The sequence below is a fragment of the Coloeus monedula genome (genome assembly GCF_965178545.1).
Source record: "Coloeus monedula genome assembly, chromosome: 11".
In the NCBI taxonomy this organism is placed as follows: domain Eukaryota; kingdom Metazoa; phylum Chordata; class Aves; order Passeriformes; family Corvidae; genus Coloeus; species Coloeus monedula.
In genome coordinates this window covers 7994921-8008768 of record NC_138791.1, presented here as the reverse complement: position 1 = coordinate 8008768, position 13848 = coordinate 7994921, and the positions used below count along the sequence as shown (strand labels likewise).

At 37.0% G+C, this 13848-nt stretch overlaps 1 protein-coding gene across 1 annotated transcript in view; it reads left to right on the top strand.

Annotated features, from left to right (window-relative positions):
• The window catches only part of ERC2 (ELKS/RAB6-interacting/CAST family member 2), a gene marked incomplete at both ends in the record, with an annotated part of 345331 nt that overhangs the window by 77240 nt on the left and 254243 nt on the right, over positions 1-13848 (top strand). Inside the window, 2 exons of the mRNA XM_082289123.1 lie at positions 1664-1819; positions 6708-6875. Of these exons, the coding sequence (XP_082145249.1) occupies positions 1664-1819; positions 6708-6875 (324 nt within the window). The remainder of the gene's footprint in view (positions 1-1663; positions 1820-6707; positions 6876-13848) is intronic.

Sequence of the window (13848 nt, the reverse complement as noted above, 5' to 3'; positions counted from 1 at the left end):
TTGCAAAATCATTCCAAAGTGTAGTGAAGCTTAGGTTTTGCTTTTATCTTCAAAAATAGGAGAAAAATATTTCTGAAATGAAGTCTAATGGAGCAAGCTGGATTGATTGTATCTGTGAGAGCTACAATTATATTTGTGTTGTGTTTAAGTCTTCAGAGCTTTTAAATACTTTTGTATCTTGCAGTATTTTTCCTTTTGTGCAGCTTCTCTCTCCAAATGTGAGAAGATTTAATGAGAATTCTTCCCTTTTTCATTCCATCTCAATATTTTACTTCTGTGTTTTAGAATTGAAATTAATTGTAAAGTTAATTTTTGATGGAATAAGAAAATAATAAAAGAAAACTTCTCTCAGTTTGAGACTTATTGTTGACTATAAAGATAAAAGCAAAAATGTTAGAGGAATGACAGTGGGCCATCTAAGTGGCATTGCTTAGTCCTTAGCTTTCATTCTATATAGATTTACAACAGTGGTCCTCAAAAATAATCTGAGATTCTTTTTCCCTTCAGTACCAAAAATTCAGATGCTTTTTGGAACTTCATCCAGACTCTTCTGTGTCTTAAATTGCTAGATTTGCCTAGCTTTGTTATGAAAGGAGTTATTACAGGAATTGGGGTTTTTGCTTGTTTTTAGGCAGCCTAAAGAAAGCAACAAAGTTGCAGTGATTCAACCTTACCTTGTCCTGGTTAAAGGATCAATTTCATTTGTATGTTTTTCCCAAATTAGCTTTCTAACTTAATAACCTGGTCTTAGTGAATCAGGTTGGTTCGTTTTGTGTAGTGTGTTTTGTTTTTAAATTTTTATTTCATATTGATCTCAATGGAACAAGAACTTCATCCAGTCTCTAATATTTTACAGGTGGTTGATCCCTCTGTGTTGTTGACTAGATTTCCTAATGAGTAATTTTGCAATGTTCTTTCACACAGAAAATTGTGACAAGTTTGTATAATCGATTTTCTAATCTTTCTGACCCTCACAGAAGGGACTTAGCCAATTTCCAGATGACTGGAAACAGCAAAAAACTTCACTGTTTTCCAGTGTGGCGCTGGCACACGTGGCAGCCATTGGCTGGGATGTAGAAATTTTTAGTGGTTGTGGTTTTGTTTATCTTGGGACTCACAATAAAAAGTGCTAAATCCACTCTTAGTGATGTGGCTAGATTAGTCAAGGAAAAATACATGAGGACACAGCCTTTCTCCCTCTTGAGAGCAGGCAGAACTCCAGAGAAAGAGGGACCCTGAGGTCACAATGAAGTGGCCTCTTGTCCTGCAGAGACATGGACTGGCCTCTCTAGGCTAAACTTTGTGTTTAAGAGCTTGGAAGAATAGCCAGGCCTAGATGGTTGCTAATGATAACATGGTTTGTTACCATACATATGTGGAAAAATAGGGCATCTGCCATTCTCCCTTCATCCCTGTGTAGGAATTAAATGGAATTTTGTTTTCTCTACAGACTGTGCAACTATGGTGAAAGAGGTCTGGTCTGAATTCTGCATTTCTTTAACCCAAACCAAATAGAATTATTCCTGGTTTGTGTGCATTCTCTATTTGTACCATCTATTTTTGCTGTCTCATTATTTGATATTCACTCAAGTACAGATATGCTTCTGTTGCTCTTTAATATATGTCTCATGTAATTTTCAATACTCTCTTTTTTGTAACTTAGGATACAAAAATAGCTTCACTTGAGCGCAATATAAGAGATCTTGAAGATGAAATACAGATGTTAAAGACAAATGGAGTTCTGAATACAGAGGACCGAGAAGAAGAAATCAAACAAATAGAAGTTTACAAGAGTCACTCAAAGTTCATGAAAAATAAGGTAAGATCTATTTATAAAAGAGATTAAGACTGTTTAAATAATGGAAAGAAAAGTTTTAATTTGACTGTTTCCAATGCAAGCAGCTGCATGTCTCCTTTTGGTAAATCTCTACTGTATAATAACCAGTAGACATGAAGGAGTGGAGCATTTTGGATAAATGAAAATTATTTTGATTTTAGCTTTTGGTGGTGTTTTGTAGTAAAGACTTTTGTCTCATAGAGGCTACTAAATTGTACTTTTCTCATCTTTTCAAGACTAGCAATTTAATGATTTTGTTCCTGCAGAGTTCCTTTAATTTCGTATTACTTTACATAGACTATTAGCAGTTGACCACAGGTAGGGAGTAAACATGTAGTGATGTGACACATTTCCTTGTATCAAACTCAAAAAACATTATTGCTTGTTCATTGTTTGGGGGTTTTTGCTACAGAAGAAATTAAAGTGTTTGTGCCCATGTGGAATTAATCCAGATCTATAAAGAAAAAAATAATCAAAGAACATATTTATTCTGTTGGAAAAAAGAAGCTTTTAAGCTACTGAAAAAAAAAATAAAGCTCCTAAGTAGCATTTACATCAGGAAAATTATTTTGCCTACTTAAACATCATTAATTTCAAAGCAATTCAGTTTTAGTGATTTACAGCAAAACTCCCAATACATGTGAGCAAACCTGTTGATATAAAAATAAAGTACAAAGCCTAGAACTTTAACAATCTCCTGATTTTTTGAGAGGAAAAGCTTCAGTATATTTCTGTAGCATGGAAAGCCGATGAATGAGAAGAGTATTAAATATGCCTTGTTTTGTCACAACCTTCTGATCTTTGATAAATGCCACATTCTGATGAAGCTTTGTCTGTTTTCTTTCACTAGTCCTTTTCCTCCACTTAAGATTTGCAGCAGAAGATATTATTTTTATCACTCATCTGAGAACCTTTCAAGGTGGAAAAGTATTTATGGAGCTGTCAGCAAACAGATCTTGCTATATGTGATCTGTTGAACCTGAGATTGTTGATAAATTCTGATAAACAGGGTTGATGGCAAAGAACAGTACAAAACTCTTCTGAGGTGCTTGAAGCTCTTAATACTTCTCATTTATTCTTGAAGTATAACTTGTTTTCAATCTGCTCTTGTTTTAAATAAATGGGAAGGTGTTAAATGAAGGCAAATACTGATCATCATTTATTGTACATGAGTGGCAGACAATGTCTTTTCTTAACTACTTCTTAGTAATATTCACTCCTTCCAAATATTTAGGCTTTAATTGTGACTTGCAGTTAAATAAAAGTTGTAAAAATGAGAAAGAAAACTTGCTCAGATTTCATTGTCTTGCCCACTTGATAAGGTCTCTCCTTGCTCAGGTTTTGAAGGGAGAAAATGTCATCACTCACATAATACAGAAATTGTCAAAACAGGTCTTAAAGTTTATATGACTAAGAGCTCTGCACCTTCAAATATCATAATTGAGACTATGAAGAAAACATATAGGATGATACGTACTGTAATAAAAATTTCTGCTTTGGAAGACTCCCTTTCCTTACTAGGGTTCATCCTTTGGCTATCAGCCACATATTTAAATGCACACTGATATATTTTTTTCAGGTGCGAGTTTGCACTCTGAATTTAAGTAGTTCTTTGAATATTAGAACTCTCACACTACCCACTGAAATGGGTATGAAAATCCAGTGGCAGGTTAGTACAATTTCAGCAAATTACCAGTAAGATGAGTTTCAAGAATTGATAAAGCAGTAACAAGGTGCCCTGTAATTAATGTCTGCCTGTAAGAACTTTCCGTACTGAATGAAGGAAGCATGGAAGTTCTAGGAGATCCTGTAGGGAAAAAAAGAAAACCCAAACAAACCACAACAGGAAAAGAGCTACAGCATCTTCTTTTGGTGTGGATAGGCCTGTAAATTTGATAACCAGTTTAAAACCAGACCTTAACCAACATAACCTGTGAATCTACTGAGAGACTTGTAGGGTCTACTGTATGCAGGCATCATTTGCACTGCTACTCCTTTTCCTTTGCTGAAATCCTTCACTTTAAAAAGCAGTTGTCATTTGTTCATCAGACCAAATCCTATGATATGTAAATCAGCATAGTTTCATTTAATGGAATTATTTACTTAAAGATTTAGCCCATTAATTTTAATATGCAATATTCAGAGGGAAAGCTCTGATTTTTTTTTTCTGCTTTGTTTTCTGGTTACTCTGTGTAATGTCACATAAGCGTTTGGTTTGTAAAAATCACAACAGAACGCCAATAATGTTTTTCTGGAAATGGAAAATTAATGGGTTCTAAGGAACTGAAATTATGGGAGGTGACAGAATCGTAAATTGAGAAGAAAGAAAAAGGAATTAGGGTTTCAGGAAACGAGGTGAAGCAAGATCATATTGGGCAATGTTGAAAAAGCGGTGACAGACAAATTGCACATATGAAATATGTGAGATAGTGGGAAGGTCAGGCTCAGAGGACAAACTTGGAGTTTTTTGATGCTACAGCACTTCTACCCAGACTTGTAGGTTATCTTCATTGTAGTCTTTATAAAGTATAAAAATGTGTTTGTTGTAGTATATAAGATCATGAGGTTTCATTGAATCATGACAGTTGGTCTTCCAACAAAGCAAAAGTCTTTGCATATCTGCTAGAGGCAGCAATCTATTTCATGTCCTGTTTAATTATTTTTTTTACATGCTGAGATACTACAGAACTACTTCAAAAAAGTGAATATACCCATGTCTAAAATTTCTTAATATAAGTTTTATAGTTTCTTGTTATATCTTTTTATTTTTGTGACAATTTTTTTGAAATTGAAATTTTAGTACTTTTTCACCATATACTTTATTTTAAAAAGACATCAGCATATTTATTCAACAATCTTTGTGTTGTGTGTGTTTGGTTTGTGTTTTAACTCTTAATTTTTTTTTTTATTGGAGAGCTGTAACACATTTTTAAACTCCTGACAATTTGTAGATCTTGTAGCCAGAACTTTACACTAAACAGATTCTGTTTCTAAACCACACCTGCAATGAAAACAAAGCCTTTTAAGTTTTTTTTTGTTATTTCTCAGGGTGTGGGTTGTGTCATGGAGAGAAGGGGGAAGAGTTTCTAGAAGAGATTAAGCATCTGTGATGTTCACATGCGTCTCAGATAAAGTCTGTGATGTAATTCAGATTGGCTGCAGATCTACGCTTTGTCTTGTATCTCATGGATTTTCCTATTGTTCATTTTCTATCCATCTTCTCTTGCTTGCCATGCTTGCTTACATGTTCTGGCAAGGGATGGAAGAAGGTGGTTTGCTTTCCAGAGAGAGCTTTCTCTAGCTGCTTTTAATTGCATTCTTTCTTTATGTCTGGTTTTTGTATGCTTCTTTTCTTATTTTGTTATTTTCAGCTTTTAAAGGTGATTTCTTTTAGTGCCAGGGTAGATTCTTGATTTTATACAGTAGCTCACGGGTGACTCTCCAAGCACCTTAACCAGCTAGACAAACACACTGGGGTTTATAAAAAGAAATAAGGAATAAATATATTAAGACATGCATACAGACTGTAGTTGGGAGAAACATTGTTTTTAAATTTAATTTTTAAATATGCACTTGCAATGTAAAACAAAATAGAAGCATTTTGATCAGCAATAAATATTCCCAGTACCATACAATATTGAATTTGTGAAGTGTTTTAGTGTGTGGATAGTTCTGGAATGTGGTTGAGTAGAATCAGCCCGTGGATATTATTTTTTTCCTGGGGATTTTTGAATCATCTTCCATCTACCACCTCTAGATTTCTTGCATCCCAAATGCCTGTTGGAACATGGGAAAGAGCTCTCCTTATAAAGGAAGTGATTTCTCTGAGTTATGCAGATGCAGTGAGGCATTTTATTTCACAAAATCCTCATGAGGTGATGTATCTGGATTCATCTAGTGACCAGTGTTATATCACAAGAATTTAAGAGTAGTTATATGCCACCTAATCCACCATCCTTTTACCTACACACATTGTTCTGTATATAGTCCAGTGCTTTGCTCTGATTCGTATATTCTAAATCCATCACAATTTTGTCTTCTGTGGCTATTCTTCCCATTTATCATTGTGGAAAGAGGAGAATAATCACAATATCATGACATTTACTGATGAACCTTAAATTCATTTAAATTCAGAAGCTCTGTCTTAGTATTGTGTTTCTGCTGTTTCCTCTGGGATAAGCTTTTATTATCTCTCAGCCCTTTCGTTGTGTGGAATTTTTTATAATGTTTTTCCCAGACTTCTCTTAAATTAGTCTTCTTGGCTTGGCTTTTCTACTACCTGAGAATTCCATGTGAACTGCCAGGGAGAAAAATAAAGAGGTGGGGATGGTGGGCAGCAACAAATTTGCAAGAAGAGTAAGGTTAAAATCCCACTTTTCTGTTTTCCTCTCCTTTCTAAGACGTCTGTTTTTTCTTTATCAGACTCTTAAAAAATTCCTGATTCACTCTGGCCAATGATAAGTCATGGGAATCATGCTGTTGGAAGGATTGAATTTATACTTTTGTGAACACTTTTTTTTTTCCTGTGCATTTTTGCTGTCCTGCCAGACTTGCCTCACATGGGATACATGCCTTTGAACTTAAGTGAGGTCCGTGGTGAATTTATAGGCCAAATCACCACGTATAATCTTTAGGAGTTTCCTTTTAACTTCTGCAACAACAGGGCAATTGTTCTTAAGACAGGGTACATTAAATTGCAAGAAACACCATTGAAGATATGAGTGTAAAAAGTCTGAATCTTAATTCTCTTCCAGAATTCACAGGTATCTGCTTTGTCATATCATGGTCATTCACACCTTTCAGATTTCCAGTGGAGCTATGAATTGGAGACAAAATGAATGGCCTAACTTTTTTTCCCCCCCCACTGCAGATTGATCAACTGAAACAAGAACTCTCAAAGAAAGAATCAGAACTTCTTGCCTTACAAACTAAGCTTGAAACCCTTAGCAATCAGAATTCAGATTGCAAGCAACACATTGAAGTGCTTAAAGAGTCCCTTACTGCCAAAGAACAGAGAGCTGCCATACTTCAGACAGAGGTATTGTATCTCCTGATCATGAAATGCAATAGAAATACTGACTTCATAGCCAGTATCAAGGTGGTGATGTGTTTGATTCAAGTCTGTGTAGCAGGAAAGCTGTTAAAGAATAATGAATAATTTAAAACACTCTAAATGCCAATGTATTTGGTGTATGTATAATTTTGGTAGTACACCAGCTCTCATTCTAGAATTTTTTAGAAGCACTTATGATTGCCTTTTAAGAAAATGTTTGTGTCTAATTCTCATTGGCTTCAGTGGGGGGAGGTGGACCTTAATGACTTGATTGTTGTGATACCATGACCTGTTCCTTATCTGTTAGCTGACTGAGTTTTCCTTTTGGTTGCTCTGGTTGATCCTTCTTTTCTTCTGTGTATTTCTGTTCTGAAGGGTGAAGCTACTGAGGTATTTTGAAGGGATCTGTTGAAAGGTGCATGTTATTAATCACTGGTTATTTTTTCAAGTGCAATCAACATTTATTTAAAAATATGAATAATTTCAGTCTTTAAAACAGACCTGTGTATTAATTACGTATGTACCTACAAAATCAGACCATAAAAATATGAGTAATGGAATACCCAGTTGAGATGGTTGTCATATTTAAGAGAATTTGTAAATCCAGTGTTTAAGGTGTTGTCCATTAACTATTTTCCTGGTGTTTTAAAAAACTTTGTCGGTTTGGAGCACACAATACTGATTACATTGATTGCTATTAGAAATTCTTGATTTTATTTCTAATGTGTGTGCCTCTTTCAGGAAACAAATACCTGTGGAATTTAGTTATATAGTGCAAATCGTTTCTATTCAGAGAAGAATATTATTTAAGGTATACAGGAATCTTATAGAATGTTTCAGATTATCTGGCTAGCAAAGCTCTAGGAAAAAAATGTCTTAAACTCATAATTCTTGTGGAAGCAGGAAGTAAATATTTCTAAGATTCTGATTATCCCTTTTTGTTCTATGTCTTGTGCTCTGCATGTGAAGAAGATAGAGATGAAATTTGGCATTTCCGGCTTGTGTTTAATGGGCCAATATGTGTATAATACAAAATAATCATAACAGAACAAGGATAGAAACTCCAGCAATTTCGGTGATCTCAATTTAGCATTTGAGCAGGAAAGATTGCTTATTTTAAATCCTGGGCTGTGCAAATCTGTTTTGCAAGGCTTGTATGACCTGTCATGCTGCTGAGGATGGTGATGAATTCCATTTGCTCTCCACTGATTTGACTTCCTACTTCTTTATCAGACTGGTTTGTACTCAGCGCGTTGCAATCTTATGGCTGGCAGATGGGCAGTGGTACAAAGAACTGAATTACAGTGCTCTTGATGAAGGGCTGCTGGGGTTCTGCAGTCCTGGTGGAGAACCAGTTGGCTTCTGACAGGCATTTAATTCCTCTTCTTCCCAGTTTCTGCACAAGTGCATTGAGCTTGAACCTTTTACATGATCAGGCTTAGACTGTGCTGTGGTAGCAATCCAGCAGTGCTTCTAGACACAGCAGGTCTGGTTCTCTGAGAATTGGGAAAAGATTTTGTTTGCTTAGAGCAACTGAATCGTCTATCTCTAGGCCTCAGGTCTTATCCAAAGGGAGGGCAATGGCTTCCAGCAGCAGATGGGAAAGCAGCTGCAGGGAGATGCAGGGCGAATGGCAGCCCTCCAGCAGGTGGAAGTCATTATAGAAGGAATTTTGTGCCGTACAAGCTATTGTTGTTGGTCATTCCCAGATGAGGAAAGCTAATAACATTTTGGCCTGCATTGAGCCACACTCCTTTCTTCCTGCCTGTCCACATTGTCTATTTGTAGAATAGTTTTTGTAGGATTTTGTACTTTCCTAGAACATGTTCATAACTTGCCTTGAAGTGCTTCTTTCTGGAGGTGAAAGTAACCATAAAAGGGCAGTTCTAATCCTGTGCTGAGTAAGGTATTCGTAGTTGCAGTGTCAACTTCCTGCCTAAATAGGATTACTTTGTAATCACCTTGTTGTAATTAAATTAGCATAGTAAATCCTGTAATAAAAGAAACCCTCCATGGGCTCTCAGTTATTACATAAGAAGCCTTTTATTATTATTTAACTTAATGGTACTCTGCAGGTTATCTTCAGGTTTTTCTGAAGCAGCTGCATATGATGCAACGGGATGTGATTCATGGAACCATGTAATGATTGAGGTTGGAAGGAAGCTCTGGAGCTCATCTGGTCCAACCCCCTGCTCCAGCAGGGCCACCTAGAGCTGGCTGTCTAGGACCATATCCAGATGTCTTTTGAATATCTCAAGGCACGAGACTACAACCTCTTCGGGCCACACAGGCCAGTGTGAGTCTTTCCAATGTTCAGAGGGAACCTCCCGCGTTTCAGTTTGTTCCCATTGCATCTCGTCCTACCACTGGGCATCATTGAAAAGTCTGGCTCCACCTTTACAGCCTTCCTTCAGATGTTTATACACAGTGATAAGATGCCCCATTCACTTTTTCTAGGCTGAGCACTTCAGCTCTCTCAGGCTTTAGTCATATGAGAGATGCTCCAATGCTTTAATGAAGCCCTTAATTAATCCTTTAGTTTCCTTATGGCCTTTTGCTGGGCTGTCTCCAGTATGCCCAGAACTGGACATTATATCCCAGGTATGACCTCTGAGCAGTGATGGATAGAGGATCACCTCCCTAAACCTTCTGGCAGAGCCCAGGATGCTGTTAGTGTCTCCCTGCAGGGGCACATTGCTGGTGTTCACCATCGTGACCACCAGGACCACGAGGTCCTTTCTGCAGAGCTGCTTTCCAGCTGGGTGAACTGCAGCACGTGCAGGTGCTTGGCATTGTTTCTCTCCTGGTTCAGGACTTTGCATTTCCTTTCCCTGAACTCCATGAGGCTCCTGTGAGCACAGTTCTTCAGCTTGTCAAAATGCCTGTGAACAGCAGCATCACTCTCCAGTGTATCAGCTGCTCTTTCCATGTTTTTTCCACCAGCACACTTGCTCAGGCTGCACACCACCCCATCATCCAGATCATTAATGAAGATGTTGAACAGGGCTGGATGCAGTATTAACCCCTGGGTGCAATACTGGTTCTGCTGGAGTGTCCTGATTCCACTTGATAGCCAGCCTTCCACCTACCTACATAGATCTCACAAGCCAGGTCTCATAGGTCATGAGGCTTAGAAGTATTTTGTTGGTATTAATGACGGTTCTTTTGTAGTTCACGTATCCCTGGAAGTTCATTGGTTTCACTCTATTTGTTGGCAAATTCTACCAGTGTTTCTTATTTGGTAGAATGGATTTTTTTGGGTGTAATTTCATGTTCGGAATTTTCATGATGTCTTAGCAAAATTAGCTCAGAAAATATTATTGCTTTAGAAGTATAGTTTAAGTTTGAGCTCTATCTTCCACAGTTGGTTTCAACAGTAAGAAATGAAGTGTAAGCAGAGTTCTAATGATCTTCATCCTGAAGAATACTGGCTACTATTGAAGCATGATGAGCAGATAGGTTTACTTGGTTTACATGTGTTACACCAGATCATCAAATATAAGAGGGCACTTGAATTTTTTTGATGAGCTTTTGATCAGGTTTCAGGTGCAGTGGCACTTTGTGACATAATGTGAGAAAAGTTAAAACCATTGGTAAACAAGCCTAGAATCTAAACACTATGTTCTTTTGCACGGTGTTTCTGTTGTCCCAGTGATGTCAGTGTTTTGTTTTGATCTAAATATTTTTAGTTGACTTAAAAAGGTATCAGTTGAAGTTTCATTGACAGCTGAAACAAAAAGAAATAAATCCTGTACGGCAGTAACTATCACGGTGGCCAGAGTTGGGAGGTCTGAAAATGGTTTACTGCCAGTAGGGAAAATGTTTGGAAGCAGTCCTTAGAAGGTTCACCACCTCTGCTACGTGCATTTCATTTTGTTCCATTTTTAAGGTTATATATAATAGTGCCAAACTATGCAAACTTTTCCTACCCTAATGTATATACCCTTTGTTTTGATTATCTCTTTATTAATGATGTGAAAACCCTGAGGTCAGACAAAAATGAGCCAATGTAAGGCTAGTCCAGCTACAGAAAACTGAAAATGTCACTGTGCTCCATAGAGAATTGTTAAAAGGGAGAATATGACACTTGATGAGGTTTTCCTTGCTGTGTGAAAAAGCTGTTAAAAGATGTTAATTTTTAAATGAAGCCTTGTATTATTACTGCAGAGGGAAAGAAGTTAGAGTGAATGATCCTTTTCAATGATTTAAAAAGATTAAACACTGCCATTTGTATACTTTAAAAAGTGGTAGGCAGTACAGTTTGATTCTTTTTTGTGCATGTTTGCAGTGACTGGTGCTTAACTACTGGACTTACCATCAGGAAAAAAACTTAGATAAAATTGATGCAATTCAGCTGGGTAGCTCAGTGGAGAAAAACATTCATTTCATAAGCATTTCTGACACAAGCATACTTTAGCACTTTATTAGTTAGTGTGTCATTGCTTTAGATAACACACCTGCAAACTAGCAGGTGTGCTGTTTGAAGGTTAATGAACTGTGAAATAAGTAAATGTCTACAAAGAAGTTTTGTAAATTGTGAGCATAGTCCTGTCAATGGAGAAAATGGATTAGAAAAATAGGTAAAATCTGTACTGTAGCTGAATGCTGATGTGTTCAGCATACACATATTAATATAGAAAACCTAATAGAAATGAAGAGGAAGGGTGATTATAGTAGTTATTTATTGCAATCTGCTTTTTTGTTTAAACAAATCTGTTTATAGAGAAGGGTTGTGAAATGATTGACTTCTTGGCAGTTCTTTGTTTGCATAAAGAGCAAATAAAAGCAGACAGCAGAAAATACTTGGAACAAGACTAAAAAAGCTTTATTTTTCTTTCTGTTACAATGTTGATATTTGATATTTCTTGAAATGTAAATCTGCTTTTAATTTTACAACAATAATGGTATAACTATGGTTATTTCACTCTCACATTTTTATTTTTCTGAGTTTTACTTTGAAATTCTGTTTTTCTATTGTTTTGTGATTTTTCTTGCTTCGAATGGGGCTGGGCCAGATCTTTCAGTGTGGTCTCTTTGCTGTGCTGCCAGTGCATTGTTCTGGTCGATGTGCTGTGCGTGCGAAGGGAAGATCACCCACGGCACAAAGCGCCCTTCTGGACACCAGGCCACCATTTGCTCTCTGTCACTCTGTAGCTGTCCACTGCTTTCTTGACAAAGGGTTCCACATTTCAAGTGCAGCTTTGTTGCAGGTGGGATGTGCCAGGCATTTCAGTTTCTCTGCAACGTTCACGTTTTAGGCCCTGTGACTGTTCAGAACAGGAGAGAGGAGCGTAGAGGCAAAGCAGTAAATTCAGAGAGTTAAACTGAAAGAACACTTGGGTTAGCAAAATGCTGTATGTAAACAGAAATAAACTGTGAAGCAAAGGTGTGAGGGTTTTCATTTGTTGTTTATTTTCTTTTGGTGTCTATCTGTCCATTGGAAGATTTCAAGACTCTTCAGAGGCACATCAAGTGACCTGGTCTGATTTCAGGGATCTCTGTGCTTTGAGCAGGAGGGTGCACTTGTGACCTCCTGAGACCCATTCCAGGGACTTTATGGTATTACAAATGAAGCTCTCTCAAATACCTAATTACACACACAACCCCATCCCCCTCGACTGTGTTCTTATTTATTGCTTTGAATATTCTGTCTTTCATTTGGGGACACCATTATTTTCGTTTCAAAAAAATTGAAACACAATTTCTGGTGAGCAAGGTGACTGAAAGAGGAGAGAGTTCCATTTGCAGGGCCAGTAGATAGCAGTGCTCAGAGGCAGGAAAACAAGGATAAAAAGAAAATGGGAAAGTAGAAAAAATGGGCTGTATATTCAGTGTATAAAGACTTCATGGAAGTTTTTTGAGACAAATCGTTTGATGAATGTTGGATTTATCTTGCTATCAAAACACTTCTCATTTTCATCTATTTTATTGAATTAAAGTGAAAATGGAAGTGTAGTCCCCACCACCCTAGTTCTTAAGTTTATAGAAAATTACATTGTTGCCATTGAAAACAATATTCAGTTAGACAGCTTTAGTGGGCTTTTATAACCGAGCAAAATTGACTGTGATAAGGTAAGTCACTGGTGGATGGAAATGATTAGAACAATATTAGCTACTAATTTAAATGCTTTGCTCTAAATGGAGATGTTTGAAGAGGAACTTGGATAGGATTGCTTCAGAAATGGTTGTTTGTATACCGTAACTACTGCTTATATTATGATTGATCTGAAGGGGCCTAGGTATGATCCTGGTGTACTGGCACTATACACAAAGAAAAGCAGAGAAAAATACACTTCAAAACAGCACTGAAATTTCACCAGGTAGATGCAAACCCAAGGGGAACACAAAAATGTTGTAATTAGCACAATAAGCAGTAGACGTGGCGCCCCAGTCTGAAACAGTTAATGATGTTTTGCACATATTGCTATAGTGATGAAGTGTGAGGAGAAGTTATTGAAGTAGGTTTTTTTTTTTTTTTTTTTGGGTTTTCTGCTCAAGAGACAACTGGGGAGAAAGGGCTAGAACCACTTGGACTTTTTAAATTCGTGATTTCCTTTTTAAAGTGATGTCCTTTTCCTAATACAGGTAACAGAGTCCTTAACTCACAATTGCTCTTAACCTGAACAGTCAGCCTGTAGGATGTGCAAAGATACATTCTCAGCCTTCCTCTGTCTCTGCTGAGGAAAAGAAAACATGCTTACAAGGGAAGCAGGGTTTAAAATAGGAGTGTGGTCTGTTTGGAATGAAGTAGCTTCTGCAGCTGTGGTCATCCAGAAACCTTTAGAGGTGCTTATACTGACAGTAGACCTCATATGGTTTTTTGATTATTTTCTTGGAAGGATTCTGAATAATATTTTCCTTTATATCTATGTGATGTGGGTCATTTGTTTTCTTCCTTTCCCCCTTGTTTCACTTTTTAAAGGAAAGAATTTTCTCGTTCTTGGTATCACACTGGACA